Source organism: Fukomys damarensis, unplaced genomic scaffold (genome assembly GCF_012274545.1).
Source record: "Fukomys damarensis isolate Sample0158 unplaced genomic scaffold, DMR_v1.0_HiC HiC_scaffold_7, whole genome shotgun sequence".
Lineage (NCBI taxonomy): Eukaryota > Metazoa > Chordata > Mammalia > Rodentia > Bathyergidae > Fukomys > Fukomys damarensis.
Genome location: NW_022900919.1, coordinates 27,847,081 through 27,867,097, shown reverse-complemented (window position 1 = coordinate 27,867,097; position 20,017 = coordinate 27,847,081). Strand labels below are relative to the sequence as shown.

Here is a 20,017-nt window from a genome sequence, read left to right as displayed (position 1 = left end):
AAGTCAAATGTCCATATAAAAACCTAAGGATCTGACATTTCTTGGCCATCCTGAGCTCAGACTCTTCCCTGGACTCATTGGCCGGGGCACAGGCCCCCCAGATTGTTACATTTGTCTTCAACACAGGGACCAAGTGCCAGCCATCATCCTGCCTTGTGATGCCACTGCCACTTTCTTTATAGGAAAAGGAAATTTCTGCTCCCAATCATGTCTGAGTCAAAAGGGAGGAGAGAAAAGGCTGGATATTTAGCCCAGTGCTGCCACTGCCTGTCTTACAAGCACCAGGTCCTGAGTTTGATCCCTGCTACCAAAAAAAAAAAAAAAAAAGGAGGAGATAGAAGTCACATTTGGAAGGACTCTGTGTTGGGAGAGAGAGACTATTTCCCTGACAAAGTGAATAATAAACCTGTAATTTCCATAAGTAAATAATGCTCTATCGCCTTGTATTTTCCTGCCTGCCCCCTCTGCACACTTGTATTTCAGCCCCTGATATGATTGCTTGTGTGGCCAGGCTTTTCTTTACTAAGTGTTGCCACATCAACCCCAGACCCATGGCTGCTTCCACATTGTGATTTGGTGCCCTGATTCTGGGCAGACCCCTATGGCTACCTCTGTGATGGAACATGGTAGTCGAGACCCCACCTAGCTTCCAGGATGAGGTCAGAGAGGTCATGGCCAGCTCTCTGTTGGGACTCTTGCCCTCAGAGCATAGCCACCAAGTGATAGAGCAGCCCAGACCCCAAGGAGAGGCTGCACATGGGGGTCCCAGGCCACAACCAGTATCAATTGCTAGTTAAAAAGGACAACTCACTGTTAGTTTGAAATGCTCAGCATGTTCTCCAGGGGAAAGGAAAAGGACCGAGTGAGATACTTGATCAACCTTTGTCTTCCCAGACACTGAGGAACAGAGACAAACTGTCTCAAAATTTGCGCAGTCTGAATTACGGGCCCACAGAATTTTCGAGCCCAACACACGGCTGTTTTCTCCCACTAAGTTTTGGGATAATGTGTTACACAGTATCAGAGAACGAGAGTGAATCCATCCGGCAACAGTCTCTTAAGTGGTCATTCCACATTGGGTCTGTTTCTCCCTTCTCAAAACCTGATTAATTGAATCTGAGGACAGGAAAAGATACACCTGCATTGCTTTGCATATGCTTTGTCTTTTTTTAAAAAACTGTCAAAGCTTCCCTTGCTACTACTGAACCCAGCATTTCTCTGTGACCCGCTGGAGGTCCCATGTCCAACAGGGGCAGATATCAGCCAGCACCCCACAAACCGAGAGGTCGCTGATAGCAGCAAGATGCGGTACATGGGGCAAGTTCCCTGCAACCTGTTCACACTCAACGATGAGGAGGACTGCATCAAGGCCCTGACTTGGATTCTGAGCAACTCTGTCACCACAGAAGGTAAGAATATTGGGGCCTGTGGGTCCATCCGAATAGCGCTTTATTTTTATAATGAGTCTCATTCTTCATCTAGTTCCAGTATGTAATTAGTGCCTAATTAATTCCAACCAAATCATTCATCTGTCATGCTTTGTTTTCCAGATTAATTTACAACTTGTTGTCATTTTTGGATACCCAGCATGTTTGCTAGGGGAAAGAAAAAGGCTTGAGATAGTTTAATTATCTATAATTATTTTATTACACAAAATGAATATCCGAAGAGCAAAGCATGGCTAAAATCATTAACTAATTAAAGAATAATTTAATAAGCAAACATGTTTAGCAATTATATGGAAAATATGTCTCCTTTTGTGCAGCTGAAAAGCCCGAGGAAGGGAAAGAAAAGGCCGCATCCGGAAGGGCTCTTTTCTTCTCTTCACAACCCATTGTTCTCTTTCTTGCCATTGCCTGTGCAGTCCGGTCCTTCCCACAAATGCACGAACTCGAGTTGCATACCACTTTTGGAATCAGAATGAGAAAGTAAAACATGAGCACAGATGCCTGTGCCTCCATAAAGTGTCTTCTCAAGCATCCTCCTCCTCATTGCTGAGATTTCCTTGAAATTATTGGACTCCACCAGCAGAGCAGAGCCCAGCTGCTAGGGTGTTTTCAGCCAGAACCTGGGAGTCAGGGTTTGGAGGTGACTTGGTGTCGCCAGCTTTCTTCTACCCAAGGCTGCAGGAGTGGGGAACTGGCTGAGTTCCACAACCACCTATAATTGGAGCTGGATTCTTATCCTGGCCTCCAGTTCAGACCACTAAACAACCAGAAAGGAGGCACTAATATGCAAAATTTAAATATATTCATGTATTTTATGTATTTATTTCAATATAATTTAATTGCAGTCTTTAATACAATACAGTAGGATTAAATATAGTTTCTTCAAATTTGTGGTGGATAATTTAGATTAACTTTTTTCCAAGTCAGTGTATTTACTGTATTAAAAGTTACTGATTTTAACCTGGGTCTAGTGAGGCCCACCTGTAATCCCAGCACTTATGAAGGCTGAGACAGGAGGATGGCAGGTTCGAGCCCATCCTGGGCTACACAGCGAGTTCAAGGCCAGCCTGGACTGTATAGCAAGACCTTTCCTCACAAAAAGTTATTAATTTTAAATGGATATCAAGTGGCTTTCAAAACATTGCTGAATTTCATTTGCTAATACTTTATAGGCCATTTACCTCTAAATTCATGAATAAGTTAGGCCTGTAGTTTTTTTTCTTTGTTTGCTTGTCAGGTTCTTGGATTCAAGGGTACACTGGCCTCACGAAGTGTTTTGTGGGAGCTTTCCACATTTTCAGGGGGTTTGAAATACGAAGTGACTTGCAAATTGGACAAGAATCTGCTGTAAAACCAGCTGGGTCTGGAGTCTTTGGGCAGGGGTGGGTTTAGCTTCTTTCCAAGCCCTGGTTCTCTCCAAAAAGATTTTTCATCTGTACAGTATGGGATGTAATCATGAGACAGCAGCAAAGACATTTTCCCACTATTTAGAAGTTAAAGCACTCAGTGAAAAGAATAGAGTGCCTTTCTGGCATCTGTGAAAGTAATTTCTTAAGAAGATTGCTCTAGATCCCGGCATGGTAGCTGTTTATGCCTATAATCCCAGAACTTGGGAGGCTGACACAGGAGAACTGTCAGGAATTTGAGGCCAGCCTGGCCTTCATAGTGAGACCCTGTCTCAGAAAGCAAACAACAACAATTAAAAAAAAAAACACACACAAAAAAAACAACAATCACTCCATTACTTTTAGGATTAAAAAAAAAAAAAAAAACCTCTGCTTTGTTTCTTAAATGTAAAAGAGAAACCTATTTAGCTTTTCATTTCTGTAAACTCATTTTACCCTTAAATACTGGTGAGTCTTCGAACCCCTGAAACTGTTGTTTACTATGTTTAGGAAGCAGGATGTCTCCCCAACCCTATCAACATAGCTCAAGTCCTCCACTAAGCTTGGCCTTCCTGTAGCTGAGACACACAGTGCCATTGCCTTCCTTTGCTGCTTGCTATCAACATAGCTAGTTTCTCCTTCATAGAGTGTGTCAGAGTACAGACCGCTCTTCCTTTCACACCAGTGAGTTGGCACGTCTCCACTGTCAGGCCCAAGGTGAGGTCCACAGCAGCATCCTTATGCCCCCTCATCCTGTCAGCACTGGGCCCTCCTCCTTCCTGATAGCATCTTAGCGGAAGAGAGAAGATGGTGTTCCCTCTGGCAGCATTCATTCCCAGTGCTCTCCCCTAGCCCTCCTTTGTCCCTGCTTGCCCATTCCAGATCTCTGACCTTAATCGTGCACCACTTCTCCCTCCAAGAAACAGAAAGGTTGGCTTCCTTGGAAACTGCTGTGTCTGGGTCCAATCATCCTCTGCTCCACATTCGCCAGAGTGTGCTAATCTTTTGCTGTCATTTGCCATTTCCCAGTAGAGCAGCCTCCACCCCATACCTCTGCCACCTGTTGGATCAAACCAGAAAACTGGTTATTTTCTTAGCCATTAAATGAGCTGAACTGGAAGAGAGAGCGTGATGAGATCCTCTAGTGGGAAACTGATGTGCAGAGGACTCCTCTGGCCAATGCGGTCCTTCCCATTCCCTACATGCAAATATCAAGGTGATATATGTGGCATCCCAGGGATGTGAAAGAAGCCCCTCAGTGCCTTAGCTCCTTCTGAATATCTGCAAGGACCCCATGCGTTATAAGGCACCAGCTGCTAGAATACATTGATCTATTGCATTTTTAACTAGATGGAGTTTTCTGACTTGTTAGTAGGTGCCACCAAAGAGCACTTGTTATGGGCCCTACACCAACTGGGGCTGTCTCAGTTCCTCTCTGTGGCCAGCAGGGTTTTCTGTGCCAACTGATTCCATCCAACCACTGCCCATGCAGGTGGGTGGGCCCACTGCTGTCAGCCCCATTTCCCCCTTGGTCAAGGCCAACTGGTGTCCCCCTGTTCTGACCATAATTCACTTCCCCTCGTTTTGTTCCACCTGCACTTTCAGCAGCCACTTTCTGTCCCCTACTGTTTCATTCTTATTCTAGAAGTAAAGAAAGTCTATTTCTCTGAGGCTCTCTCTGTTCTCTTTCTCTGTCTACCTTTCTTTCTCTGTTCCCTTCCATCTTTGTTGGAACCTCACCATTGTGGCGCAATACTCATATAACTGCCAACCTCCATGTAAAATATAAGAAAGCCCCGTGACCCAGAATCAAATCTGTATTTTAAAGAGACCCAGTGCCATCAACCTCTAAAAAGTCTAACAATTTCTACAGTTTGTCCTTCAATCTGCTTGACATCTACCTTTCCTTAAATGCATATTAAAGGTGTAATTTCTTGTTTCCCTGAGTTTAAATGCCACCAATATGGTAGGAGTATTATTTTATACCTACAATCTGTTGTAGGCACACACAATTTGGTTACATTTGGGATTATGAAGGATTTTGTGAGCTAAACTGAAAACCTAAAAACCAGACCTAATGCTGTTAAGGGAACATGTTTCTATCTTACAACCCAGGTGTACAGCCCATCTGGCGACTGGATATTTCTTATACTGCCAACTTAATAGTGAATACAAGTAAAATGAGGTAGCAGGAAAATCTGGCAACAGTGAGGTCATTTTGTGCCAGATATTTAGAGGGCACAAAAGATCGGTCCTTAGCAAGGGAAAAACATTAAGAGCAGCAGTCTGATAAATGCCAAGCATTCATCCACGTGTCCGGTCAGGAAGCGTTCTGTCACATCCACAGTGACAGTGCCAGCCACCGTGGGAATCTCCAAAGTGACATGTGGGAAGGATGGACAGAGAAGCCCAGGGATGCAGGCTGTGGTGAGCACTGGGAAGATGTCCAAGTCTGCTCTCTGGTTCTATAACAGAGTACTCGAGACTGGGTAACCTCGGAAGAGAATTTATTTTGACTCAGTTCTGGAAGCTGGGAAGCCCAGTATTGACTGTGCCACATCCACTAAGGGTCTTACACTGCTCCAAGTGATAACAGAAAGTTGCAGGGCAAATGGGTGACTGTGGAAGGAAGACAAAAGGTGCAGGCCCTGGTCGTGGGTACTCTTTCCCATGAGAAAAGCACGGGCCTGCTCTGAGTGCCTTGCCTCCATCATCCAAGCACCTCCCACAAGGCTCCAACTCCCAGAACTGCCTGGTGATGAATTAAGCCTAGACAGAGTTTTGGCAGGACAAACTGTCTTCATGGTATAGCAGACAGAAAGATGGACACCACCCAGGCCTGTGGGGCCTCAGCAGGCTGGAGGCTGGACCATCTGCTGGAGCCCAAGCATGGTAAGACCTTGTCACTGGGCTTTGAGAGCCCAAGTTTCAACCCATATATGCTAGGACAACTACCCTAATAAATGCAAATAACCGTATTTTTTATGCCTGGGTTGATTTGTCCCAAAATGAATAATCCAAGATTTTGTCTACTGATTTTTTTTTGGAGGACCCTCCCCAAATAAGACTGATTATTCTATAATTTTTTTACCATACTTGTAGTTTTGATGTCACCTTATGAAAAACTTATTTATGTACATTAGAGTGAAGCTAATGCTATTGCTAATAGTGCCAGATGTTACTGCTTTGATCATAATAGTAATAAAGCATTGTGCATTAAAATGCTGAATTTGTGCTTGGCATATCAGAGTCACAAGATAAACACTAATTTAGTCTAAAAATTCCTTTCAAAGTAAAAATGAGAAATGGTGTTAAAGAACTCGCAATTCCAGAAAGATAATAGAAGGAATAATGCCCAGTAGACAGGAAACCTTTAAAAGGCAAGATATTGAACTGGAAAAGAGGAAAAAACTGACTTTGTTACATCAGGTTGTTACCATGTCTTACAGTATTTGTTAAGGGATATGATATGATCTATAGGTTATGATTTATTCACTAACTGACCACTATTGTAATAAGGTTCTACTGTGTTTTATGATTTTTTAATTAGAGAAATATAGGTAAATAATCAGAGCATACTTGAATGGAAATTTCCAGATGAAATTATGTAGGCTATTATTTAATATATGATTGATAGTGGGGACTGTTCTTCAGCAAATATTCAAAGACACAGTGGGTGGACAGAGTATCCTTCCCTGTGTCCTTGACCATAGGTGTAGCTGTGGTGCATGAAGAGCTGGAGGATGTGATAAAAGCAGAGATTTGAAATTGTGTAAGTGGTTGTGCTTGCCCTTCCCTGCTCCTGAGTCGAGGAAAACAAACACACTGGTGCGGATCCCAGCCCAGTGTGGAGCCAGATCAGCTAACACCACCTTTCCATGGATGTGTGCATTAACCCATAATATGCTGAATGTTGTTTGACATTTTGTTATCTGGGTTATTTGTTACCCAGCATTATTGTGTCAATAGCTAATTGTTATGGTGAACAAAGTCTCATATTTTTGTTAAGGAACTTTGCTTTAAATTAAAGATAGCTGTTACATTAAATATCTCTCTAAGTCTTGATGCTAAAGGTGTGGTCCCCACCTGTGGCACTTTGAGAAGTGCTGGAATCTTCAGGAGCTGAGGCCAGGTGGGAGGAAGTTAGGTCTCCAGGCAAGTGTCCTTGAAGTGGAGAATGGGACTAGGGCCCCTCCTCTCTTTTTTACTTTTCCCCCACATACTGTCCACCATGATGGATCATCTCCCCATGGATCCAAAGTCACCAGGGCCAAGCAACCATGGACTGACACATCCAAGACTGTGAGCCACTGTAAGTCCCCCTTAGAGATTGATTTTCTCTTTCATCACTTTCCAGCTGACTTACACAAAAGCCAAGAGTGTTTAGAAGTTAAATTATTTATCAATAAACCTCTAAATTAAAATTTAGAGATTTTATAAAGTACATTACCTGTCCCTAGCATTGCTGCTGACAACTAAGATGGAGTTGTGTGGGGGTTCTGACCCACAATTTGTTCAAGAGAAAGAATCCTGTCTTGGTGCAGGCATCATGAAAAAGCAGCAGACCTCAAACCTTTGACAGTTTGAGGGCCCGGTGCTAGCTATCCTGGCAGGCTGGCTCTTTGTTGTGCCAGACAGCCAAGCTTCATGGTTTGCAGCAGGTGGGAGCCTCAGTAATTTAAGCAAAATGTTGGCTCTTTCAGCCAAGAAAATCTCAGCTCGCTGAGGAATGTTCCCTGCAGCTCCGATGGGGAGGAGACCACAGCAGCCTAGTGTGGCAGGAAGGGAGGACTCTGCTCCCTCAACCAGTGCTCTCCTTGTGTCCCCAGATCAGGAGCAGGAGCACAGGCCACCTCCACAACATGGTCACCTTCCAAGAAGCCATCTGAAAGTTAGTCCAGCTTATTTTGCCTAAGCCAATAAGACAAGCTATTGCACTGCCTTTTAGCTTTGGATTAGAGTTGAGTTTTGCATAATTTATTCCACCAAATTGAATCAATACATGTGCCATTTATTTTGCCTTGTAAAATTCCTTTTCATGCTCTTTTACAAACCAGTGAAAAATAGAGATGTGATGTGGTAAAATTGTTACAGCATGCCTGGAAAATGCATCTACAGCAAGTCCTCCCTTTGTGAAAAGGTAAAAACGCTGATCCAATGTTAAAATAGCATGTACTACACTTTTCTTATAGCATCATTAATCTCAAAACTGATGAAATAATAGAATAGCATTTGTAATTATTGTAATATTTTTGAAAAAGATAAATAAATAATATACACTCTTACTACCAAAATGCTCTTACACAAGAGAAGTCTAGCTAAGCTGGGTGTGATGGTATACACCTAACATCTTAGCACTTGGGAGGCTGAGGCAGAAGGATTGCCACAAGTCTGGGATGTATGGTAAATTCAAAGCCAGCCTGAATTACATAGCAAGACCACGTCTCAAAAGGACAACAAAAGATTATTTTATGATTTTATATTCCCTGAGCAAAATAACACCCTTCAGTCCCTCTGGCGAGGTCTGGACATATTACATTCTAAAACTCACAATTTGAATCTTTATAAAATTACTTTTTGAAAAGCAAAATGTCCTAGTCCTTAGTTCTAAAAAAAGGAAAGATTTCCTTGAAGTTAACCCAGTTCGACTTTATATATTAAAATATCAGTAACATGATGTGCATAAATTTCTTTTTAGCCATTGTCCTTTTATCTCTTAGGAAGAATTTGCAAGTATGGCAAACTTCAGTAATTTTGTTTCTTTAATAAGTGTGGCAAATAGGGAACAAAGACAAGATAAAAGGTTTTATTCTAGGCCATTTTGTTCAGCATAATTTCAACTTTCAAATTATAGGAACATAAATGAATGTCCTACTTCTGCGTTAGAAGTACTTGACTACTTTGTGGGATGTTTTGTGCCAATTCTTTACTAAATTATCTTGGTCACAGTTGCTAGGTAACACTGCTGGGCTCCTGCAGCTGAAAAATGAGAGGGTTACAGGGAGCAATTCGGCATTATTAGCATTTGACTAATAAGTTGGTTTTTTAACTGTGCGTCTTAGCATTTTTCCTCCCTCCTTTTCCAGGGAATGTCATTGTCTATGGGAACACAATTGACACCTACACCACCGTGGAAACACTCTTACACTTGGGTGTGAGAGGCTCCTGCATCTACCTCGTGCACAGCCCACCCAAGTCCACAGTCACCTGCATCAACAACTACTCGGTGGAGAGCGCCGTGGAGGAGGCACTGGGGGCGGCCGGTGTCACCACCTTTCGGGATGCCATCCTGGCCCAGTGGAACCAGGGCCTGAACCCCGACCCCATCCACTGTGCCAGCTTCACCACGCCCACCAAGCCTTTCCAGCTTCAGTGCACCGTGAGTCCCTGCATCCACCCACCCAGCTTCTGGGGTTGGGAGTCTCAGATTCAGAGTTCCTTACACCTCTGAGACTCTTGCTGAGAGGCAGCAAGCTACTCCCAACTCAGGACTGCAAAACAACAGCAGTCTTGTTATTATCTCTCCAGGTGAGGGTTGGATTGGGCCCAACCAGGCAGTTCTCACCAGAGCTCTCGTGGGCAGCTGAAGTCAGTTGGAGGAGTTGGGGGCACCTTCCAGAAGGCACATGCACTCTTCCATCTGGTTGTGATGCAGATCAACTTAAATTGAGATTATAAAATGGCCCCGTTGTGGCACTGGGCTTAGTTCTAAGGGCAGGTGGAGTGAGAGAGGGAGACAGAGACAGAGGAGACAAGAGAGTCATGTGGCATCCATGTTCACTGGGAAGGAAATTAGCCTTTGCTTCTTCACATGGAAGGAGGTCAGAGGTAGGAGAAGGGCCGCCATCCCTGGGGACCCGCCCTTTCCTGGGCCTAGTGCTACCTGAGCACCATGGGAAATTTATATTCTACTCTTTAGTACATTGGCTTCTACATCTCAGGCTCTGTCATAGGTGTGATGGATATAGCTGAGAAAAGACAGAAAACTTCATTCATTCATTTTAAAAATGATGTTCTCTACATATGTGTGTCATTGTAATACCTATTTAAGATAGGAAAAATCAAAATCCTCTTTCCCCAATTTTCCCCTCCAAAATGATCATACTGGAAACTTGCCAGGTTCATCCCAGGGAACCTCTGGAGGGGAGTGTATATCCTTTGAAGGAAGCAGAAGCATAAGAAAACATCTTAAAATCCCACAGATCCTCTGCCCCAAACCTTTGCTTCTATGTTCAGATTACTTTCAGAATTATGGCAAAAAAAAATCTTGCAAATACTCTTAATTGCCCCGACCCAAGAGATACCTTCATCCTACAGCAGTGTGGGTGAGTTGTGGGTGGGAAGTTGATCTGTGCTGTCGGATCGTTTCTCCCCGTCGTACTGTGCATCTCAGAGAATGGTCTCTGCAGATGATTGTCCCAGGCAATCACTTGACTCCCTGATTTCCATCTTTCTTTGTCCAGCGCTTGGTACTTGAGAGAGATAAGGATGAAAGGGGAAAGATCGGGATATCAGCCACCCTCACTGTCTGCTTTGAGCAGCAGCTGTCATGTGTCGGGCGGCCTTTAGTGGGCATGAATTTGCCTCTTGATAGTGATGATGATGTCAGGGGCCCCCCACACCATGTTTCCCAGAAACCCTCAGTACTAGTGAATGTGGCTCAGATGGAAGTAGGGTCTTTGCAGATGTGATCAAGTAAGGAGAAGGCCATCTTGGATCAGGGTGTGCTCTCCATCCAGTAACTGGTGTCCTTCTCTAGAGAGAGATCTCTTGACACAAGGAAGCAGCCATGCTATGCCAGAGGCAGAGATTAGAGTAATGGCAGCTATAAGACACCAAAGGGCAAGGATTGCCAGCCACCACTAGAGCCAGTGAGGGTCTAGCTCCTTCCCAGGAGCCTTTGTAGGGAGCATGATCCTGACCACACCTTGATTCCAACTTCCAGTCTCCAGAATTGTGAGAGAATGTGTTTCTGTGGTTCGGGGCTTTCCATTGTGTGGCACTTTGCTATATTAGCCACAAGATACCCAAAAGGATGGTGTATGTAACTGCTAATGGCAGTTTTTGTAAACAGTATCACACACTGTACCTTGTTTTTTCATTTGGCTTCTTTTACTCACATAGTGATTTTTGAGATTTCATACAATTCCATGTGTCAATAGTTCATTCCTTTTCACTGCTGAGTAGTATCTTACTGTGTGGCTATATCACATTTTATTTATTCACTTGCTTGCTATGCATATTCTTTTACCTGTTTTTGAGTAAACACATTTTCTTTTCTCTTAGCTATATTCTCAAAGAGTGGCTAGGTCATATGGTAGGCGAATGTTTGGATATACTCTTAAGTGAAATAAATAAGTCACAGATGTGTAAATACCAAATAGTTTTTCTGGTGTGAAAAACTGTAATTGTACATAAGATCCTAATGGTATAATTGCAATGTGAAATAGGAAGAAAAGGGCTAAAGGCATAGGGGAAGTGGGAAGGGTAGGGGAAAGGAAATAAGGGAAAAGAAAAAATATGAGAAAATGAAAAAATGGAAATAAAGTATTTGTAAATAGGTAAGGGAGGAAGGGGTGAAGGGAGGGCAGGGGTAAGCGGAAAAAGTGAGAACCAAGGCCTGTCATGTAAAGGTACAAGATCCCAATGATGAATGTAACTGTACTGTATACCTAAAATGTACCAATAAACTCAATGAGAAAAAAAAAATAGGTACTACTGGCCACCTGCCTTGCAAGCACAAGGACCTGAGTTCAATCCCTGGTACCAAAAAACAAAACAAAACAAAAAGGTACTACTACTCTCCAGATTAGCTGTAGTCTTTTACATTTCCACTGGCAATGTATTGAGTGTTCCAGGGGCTCCTTGTTCTAGCTGACAATTAATATTGCCAGTCTTTCTAATTTCAGCCTTTCTCCTATGTGTGATATGGTATATCATAATGTTTTTAATTTGTGCTTTCTTAATGTGGCTTATGGTGCTAGGCATCTTCTCACATACTTATGGGCCACTGATATACCTTCTTTTGTGAAAGTCCGAGCTATTATAAATGGATTGTTTAATTCCCAGTCAGTCCCTGATAGTATACAAAAGGCAATTGATTTTGTATATAAACATAGCAGTCTAAGTCTTTGCTAAATGCATTTCTTCATTCTGGTAGTTGCTTTCTAGATCCATAAACTACATGCAAATGGGGCAGTTATATGTCTTACCTGATAGTGAGACCTCTTATTTCCCGTAGTTGCCTAATTTTACTGTCTAGGACCCCAGGTGCAATATTAAAGTAGAAGAAATAGACATCCATGCTATGTTCCATAACTCAGGAGGGAACTTCCAGACTTTCACATTAAATATGGGGTTGACTCTGGATTTTCCTCACATACACATGTGCCACAGAATTATGACAAACTTTTAGTAGATTTTTTAATCTACTAAATAATAAGTAATTTATAATTATTTATTAACTAATTAATGATTACTTCTAAATAACTCTGGAGACGATTCCTGCTCTTGGGAAGGTAAATGAAGAACAATCACAGTCATGCTATGATTATTCCCTTTGTAGATGTTCTTCAGCTTCTGTGAGAAGAATGTGGACTACGAAACGTTCAAAGCACTGAATGATGCTTGTCTTGTCTATGATGGCCGCCTTGTGATTGACACTAACTTCCACACCAACGATGTCGCCATCAGAGCTGCCGGCCCCCTCACAAAGTTCTCCAACAGATACTACTCAAATGACTGGACTCACAGAAACTTCAGTTCCAAAGAAGTGGGCTTTCAACTGGCAGCTGCTATGCTCACTCTCTTTGATCCAACCCTTGAACCTGTGATGCAGCCACCAGCCGACCTGGACCGCCTCATTCCCATGTACAAAGGAGCCAAGATCCAAGGTGTGAGCAACCACTTTCTCCCTCCGCGAGGCCACACCCTGGGTCTGGCCAGCACCCAGGGTTGCCACCATGATTCGAACTCCATAGTCCCCCACGGGGTCACCACAGGGATAGAGGAGGGGCACATCTCACTTCTCAGGCATTCATTAGGAACCTGGCATTATTGCTATTAGGGCCCTTTGTATCTTGAGTTTTTTTTATCAGCTACATCCTGACTGTGGCTCTATTTACACATAAAAAATAGAGAAAGACCTGGACCTTGCCTGGAAGGCTTAAAGTGAGTGGGTGGTGATTTCTCTGACATCTTACCCAGAACCCCCATTCTCCAGCAGCCCAGGCTTATACTGCTATCTCAATAGATGAATGCGCCATCATTTTCAGCTATAAAACAGTCTACTTTTACCCCCTAAGCCTTGTTGACTCCCAAGGAGATATTGTGATAGGAACGGCAGGATTCCTTGATCTTCAAAAATGGTGTCTTTGAATATTATGAATGCTCTGGCCAGAAAACTACACATTTTTACACAATTGTATGTTTATTTCCAAGGGGGCATGGACCAGCCCCTCTAGCCATCCATAGGCCCTAACCCAGTAAAGAGAACCTCAGAGGAAAGATACAAAAGTCCTCCAGTTCAGTCCTCAGTCTTCCTCACCTAAAGCAATGGGCACAGGGAGCTCTCACTCACCTTCTCACTCCACTGAGCCCTCAGGAAAACCAGTGACCCTAGGCAAGCAGCAGAATGGAGGGCTGCCAGAGATCAGGAGCAGGCTTGGAGACAGCCCAGAAATATTTAGGATTTGATAGCGATAGTTTTCTAAAGCACTGAGCAAAGACCTTTGTTGATTTTCCTTATAAAGTTCAATTTTTAATATTTTGGCCACATATTGGAGACATGAGGGCAATGGGAGCACAGCACAACACGCCTAAGGCCTCTGGAGGACTCGATCTGGTTTTGAGGGTGTAGGTTCAGTATTGGGAGCTATGGAAAATCCCAGGATTCATAAGGTTAACTTGGCACATCTTGGGGCATGGGTGGCTCTATTATGGGGTATAGTGTCACCTGCACATTGATTTGATTATATAAAGTACAGCCACCCCAGAGAGCTCCTGGCAATTAGCAATACTGTAGTGGGAAAGTTTGACGGGTACATGCATTGTAGACATCCCTATTTGCCCTGTGGTGAAATGTAAATTCTGTTCCTCAACTCCACAACTCATTGTAAATGTAGAAAACTTGCCCTCTCCTCCAGGAGGCATTCTTCCTGGGTCCTACCACTACCTGCATATCACCAAGCCGGCCATCCCCATTCCCCTAGAGGTGCAGATGGCACAGCCTGATTTTGTAAGTATTACTCCTGGGTTTCATTTTACTTTGAAATGTAATATTCTGTCTGTGGGAGGATGAAACTCTTTAGTCAAATCTTGCATGGAATGTGTTGTTGGTTCACGCATCAGAAACCCACTGTGGTATCAAGATGGCCTCCAAGAGTCCTTGGTTCTTGTGCCCTTGTGTAGTTCCCCCCGCCACACACACAGGCTGACCTGTGTAGCCAACAGGACATTGTGGAGAAGATAGTGTGTGACCTCAAAGGGTAGCCCATGGAAGATGCTGGAGCTTCCAACTGCCTTCTTGGATCACATGTTGTGAGGTCACCAAGCAGCCATTTAGTGAGGTCCCATAGTAAGGCATTGAGGCCAGCACACCAGCCAGTACTGATTTTGCACCCATACAAATGGCTGCTTTGGAGTAGATCCTCCAGTCCCCCTCAAGTCTTCAGACAACTGCAGCCTATCCACATCTTGACTGAAAGCGTATGGGAGACTTTGAGCCAGAAGCTCCCAACTAAGCACTTCCCAGTTTCTAATTTCTAGCCTCCAACATAATTAAAATTATTATTTTAAACCAATACATTTTCTCCAATAGATTCCATTATCGGAGGAGTTTTAGGTTCATAACAAATTGAGCAAAAGGTACACAGATTTCCCACATACTTTTTCACCATCACCACCACCCCACAACACACACAACCTTCACCATTATCAACAGCCCCACCAAGAGTGGTACATTTGTTAGAACTAACAAATTTTCATTGATACACCATTATCAACCACAGCTCACACTTTACACTGAGCTTCACTCTTGGTGTTGTGTCCTAGGGGGTCTTGACAACTTTGTGATAGCAGGTGCCCATGTTAAAGGATCACAGGACCATGATGAAACTTCCCTACCCTGAAAATTCTCTGTGCTTCCCCATCCTAAGGTCTCCATAGTTCTACCTTTCCCAAATGTCATACAGCTGGAATTAGTCTATTTTCTTCTTAGATTGGCTCCTGTCACTTGGCAACATGCATTTAGGTTTCCTCCATGTCTTTTGTGGCTTGATAATGCATTTCTTTCAGCACTGAATAATATTGGGCCATCGGAATGCACCATGGCTTATTTATCCATTCACCTGCCGAAGGATCTCAAGCCATCAGCTTCCAGGTGACCTGGATGTCTGCTTTCATGACACTGGGTCAAGCAAATCACTTAGAATCTGGGGTGACTGTGACCACCCCACTATTTTCCTCCCCTCCCTAAATTACCCACGAGGCCACCAGCAAAACAGGAGCAGTGGGGCTCGACCAGCCCTGGCTAAAGGAACCCAAAAGGACATGCAGTGGCTGGTCAGCTGGATAACAGAGGTACTGTGCTCAGACAGAAGGTCCCAGGCTTGTTCCTGTCACCCAGGACTTCCTCTCTGGTGCCATGTTTGCTTTTGAGCCAGTGAGACAGGCTCTGGAGCTGCCTGCTTAACTTCTGCTCCCAGTGTCTTCTCTTGAGCAATTTTGAGGATTAATGATATGGCCAACCTGATACATTTCTCCAGTCTCCTTGCTGGCCTCGTGGCAGGTTCCAGGCTGTTCTCACAGCCTGTGGCCTCAGAGACCTCAGACTGCCAAAGTGACAGCTCAGGGTTCTGAGTACACATGTTCTCCCTCGAAAGCTAGCCCGGCCTTGCAAGTTACATAGCCCCAACAATCAACAACCATCTCCACCTCTGGCCAGTCACAGCCCGTGGGAGTCAAGGGGTGGGAAGGAGAGCCCATCTCCTAGTGGGAACAGCATTGAGATGATATTGCAAAAGAGTATGTGGAACAGGGCTGTTGCTGTGGCCATCTTTGGAAAATACAATCTGCTACCAAAGATGTTGGGTGTGAGATAAACAGGATGAAGCCCAAGGTGTCCCAGGGTTTAGCACTTCGGTTGTCACAGATAATTACCTGAGCCTAATATGTATAACAGCTAGAAAATACTAGGCTTGGTTTCAGACAGAACCAGATTCTTCAAGAACACTGCAATTTCCTACACACAGTGTCATTTATACATAAATCACCCAATAAAGTCAGAGGAAAAGTCACAAGGGGTTTTAAATAATGAGACTTTTAATAAGAGTGCAACTTAAATAGAAGCTTTGGCTGGGGCTCTGACAGTATTTGAACAGGACCCCTGACTTTAATTAATCATTTGCCAGGTGGGCCTCCTTTTTAATTAGTACAGAAGATCTAAACAGATTTTTTTTTCATTTTTATTATCCAAGAAAAAAATGTAGGATGGCTCCATGGCAATCTTTTGAGGTTGGAATTAATTTGATTAAGTAAAATTGGCCAAAATGGTCAGGCCATCACCTAAATACAGGCAGTGGTTGAGGCAGGTAGAGCAATATTTCACTAGCGAAGCTGAATTACTCTTCTTATAAAAAATGAAGTACAAGTGAATCTTTTCAGATATCCCCAGTCCACCAGAATATTTAGGTAGGAAGATTCATCTGTGGTCTGTGAGCTCCTGGAGCACTAAGCCAACAGAAGGAAAGAAAGGCCCAAGCCGTCTCCATAATGAACTAATGTGCAGATTCCAGTCCACATGCCTTGTTGGCGTGTACACCATGAAATAAAAGAATTTGTCACAACAAATTCTGCCTTGGATACTATTAAATTGAAAGTCACATGTTTGTGCTGAGAGCCGGGAGCCTAATTTCTTGAACACCAAGACTGATTAACCCCATGTCTTCCATCTGAACAAATTCCAGAGCTGTTTCCCAACCTCTGTAAAATCATGGAGGAACTCAAAAGGATGCGTGTGTTCAGGAAAAAGAGAAGAAAACCACACTAAAAGCAGCACATTAGGTTCAAGATCCAACTCTCCTAACAATTTACCATCTACCTAGAAGTGAGACCTCCCCCAATACACGAAATTGAAAAGGGTATAAAATAATCATAGTCACCACAGAATCTCTCAGGGTGGCAGTGCTGGGAGGTGCCTTAATGCATCATTTATCAGTGAGATTTTCTGTGAAGAGCAGTGGGGAGTTTTCCTGATCTGCCACCCTCTGTGACCAGCAGTGACCCTCAGGACAAGGGGAGCTTGTGTTCGAGAATATCCCTTCCTCAGCTGTCTACAATGGATATGAAATAAGGTAATGTATTCCAAGTTCCCAGAAAGACCCTTAGCTATGCTAATATAGGACAAACCGCATTAAAATGGACACTTCTGAAGTCAGAATCCACACTCAGGAGAATCTCCTCGTCACTGTCACCCTAGAGTGGTGACTTGCTCGCTGGAGGGACTCATCAAGCCCTCGTAGCTATGGAGCACTTATGTTTAGCATCATGCTGCCTCACAGCACAGGAAAGCCTGAGATTGCAATCAGATCTTTGAAAACTATGACCAACAAAAAATAAATAAATATGCAACAAATCCATAACAAGGTGACAAAGGTGACATCAGCAGTGCTGGATGCTCACACTGTCACTACCAGGGCAGCTCAGGAACTTGTCAGCCACCACCTGTGGCGAACCATGACCTCTAGCTTGAGGTGCTCAGTCGAAGTCCCAGTCAACCCTGCCAAACACAGGGAGTCCTGGCTGGCTGCAGGTAGGGCCTTTTAGATCAGGTTGCTGTTGACCATGTTAACAGGTCTCAAGGTGGCCTTGAAATGTCACGGGGCACAGATAAACACTTCTTCTGGATTGTTTCTCTGCCCTCCAGTGATCCCTGGGGGAACCCTCAGTCAAAACCATCCCGTGCTCGTGGGGGGCTTCTAGACCCGAGCAGCTCTACCTCCTCAGTGGGACCAGGCCTCCCTTGGACACTCATCCTGCTGAGAACTGGAGACTTAAAACCCACTGAATGGAAAAGGTCGAGGTGTGTCCAGGACTGGCAGGATGGAGATAAAGGGACCAGACACCCCACAGGCAGAGGCTCAAGCCTGGCCCTCTCTACCCCTTCCTGGACAAGCCCCACCTCCACGCTGCCCCTGCTGGGGCTCTGCCCACTTCATCCCTTTCCCTGTCTTCCCCTCTTCCCTTCCTTCCCTTCTTTCTTTCTTTCCCCTATTTTACGTCTTACCTCTTCCTCACTCCTTCTGATTTCTGTTTCATTTCTGTCCCCATTTGTTCATCAAAATCTGGTCCCTTGCCACAGCACAGTCTGAAAATTTACACACAACTTCATCATTTTAGAAATGCTAATCATTGCTTAAATTTAAAAATTACAGGGTCAAATGAACAGAAAGGGAAATAATAAAAAAATTACCCAGATTCCCAACCATATAAAATAACCATTCACATTTGTTTAAATGTTGATACTCCCCAGATAGGATTCATCGTGATGGTTGTGAATATTTTGGTGTTATAATATACACTGTGAATACATTTCCCTGCTAGGAAATCTACTTACATTGATTGCACCATTGCCTCTCCCTTGTGGCCCATCCCTCAGCCTCTTTCCCAAGTCATGTTTATTCTCTCTCTTCGTCCCAAACCCCAGCATCTCATCTGCACTTGGGGCTGGCGCAGCCCTTGCCCCCCTGACTCACCCCTGCCATATGCCTCTCCTTGGTGGGGTCCCTCAGGCTTCACCCTGGATACCCAAACACTCACCACTTGTGTCAGTTTATCTAAAAAGTCAAACCATGCATCCTTGTTTAGACAGAGTCCCCAGGCGATGTCCAGGACTGAGTAAATGTTTGGGATCAGAGGAGTTCAGCTTAACCTGGATCCCTAAGTCTCATGCTCACATTTGGAGGAAAGCTTAAATCTATAAGCACCCAGCAGAGTTGAGTTACTGTCTGCTGAACTCAAGAGTCCTAGAAAAAAATAAAAATACAGCCACCAACGTTGAAACCCACTTGGTCCAGAGTTGCCCATCCTGGCCACCAGGGAGCACAGCTGCAGGAGTCAGTTGACGCTATCAGGAGCAGAACAGAAAAGCACTCGTGACATAGAATTACAGAGGTATCTTTCCTGTCTTTGGCTTTGTATGGCAGTTTTAGTTGGTCTTTAAAGGGCAAAATGCTGGAGATCCATACCGTGAGGTGTTTACAAACTGAAAGGTCATCTATGAGGTTGTGTGCATTTGCCATGGTCTTGTCCCTTTCCCCCAGGAATCAGCCTTATCAGACTGAGCCTCCCAAGTCCAGCCATCGGGGATTTGCCTTTTACCTGTCTCTTTGTTTAAGTATTCTTTAAGGCAACAAAATTCCCTGTGATCACTTTCACTAGGATGTTTTCCTCAGAATGGTCCTGTGGAAACCTGACATTTGACTCACAGATGCATGGTAAGAGATGGTCCAGTTTTAGTCTTTGCCGTGTAGAAAGCCAGTTTTTCCAGCACTATTTATTAAACAGTCTATCTTTCTTCATGGATCAACAATCTACATATTAAAACATAAACTCTAAATCTTCTGGAGGAGAGAGTAGGTAGAACGCTTGAGGATACAGGAGTATACAAAGACTTCATGAACAAAACCCAGACTGCATGGAAGATACTCCAAAGAATCAACAAGTGGGACCTCATCTTATTAAAAAAGCTTTTTCACAGCAAAAGAAATCACCAACAGAGTGAAAGACAACCCACAGAGTGGGAAAAAATTTTAGCCAGTGGTTCCTCAGACAAAGGACTAATATGTGGAACATATAAAGAATTTTTTTAAAACCCCACCAAATTTAAAGACCCAATCAAAAAATGGTCATCTGATACAAATACACATTCTCAGATGAAAAACTAGAAATTTCAAATAAAACATGAAAAAATGTTCAACATCACTAATCCTTCCAGAGATGCAAATTAAAACTACACTGAAATTCCATCTCACTCCAGAAAGAATGGCTGCTATCAAGAAAGCAACCAAGCCGGGCATGGTGGCATACGCCTGTAATCCAGCACTCGGGAGGCTGAGGCAGGAGGATCGCTGTGAGTTCGAGACCAGCCTGGGCTACATAGTGAGCTCCAGGTCAGTCTCATTACAT

At 43.8% G+C, this 20,017-nt stretch overlaps 1 protein-coding gene and 1 long non-coding RNA gene across 10 annotated transcripts in view; one reads left to right on the top strand and one right to left on the bottom strand.

The window, feature by feature from the left end:
• Positions 1–20,017, top strand: part of Cfap61 (cilia and flagella associated protein 61) — a 229,134-nt gene that overhangs the window by 157,709 nt on the left and 51,408 nt on the right. For all 9 annotated transcript variants that reach the window (XM_010634190.3, XM_019208934.2, XM_010634189.3 and 6 more), the window contains 4 exons: positions 1,235–1,409; positions 8,920–9,212; positions 12,399–12,726; positions 13,978–14,069. In XM_010634190.3, coding sequence (XP_010632492.2) covers positions 1,235–1,409; positions 8,920–9,212; positions 12,399–12,726; positions 13,978–14,069 — 888 coding nt within the window. The remainder of the gene's footprint in view (positions 1–1,234; positions 1,410–8,919; positions 9,213–12,398; positions 12,727–13,977; positions 14,070–20,017) is intronic.
• Positions 9,417–20,017, bottom strand: part of LOC117285218 — an 18,592-nt gene continuing 7,991 nt past the window's right edge. The window contains exons 2-3 of the long non-coding RNA XR_004516205.1: positions 10,138–10,305; positions 9,417–9,541 (exon numbers count right to left, since the gene is read on the bottom strand). This is a non-coding gene — a long non-coding RNA (uncharacterized LOC117285218). The remainder of the gene's footprint in view (positions 9,542–10,137; positions 10,306–20,017) is intronic.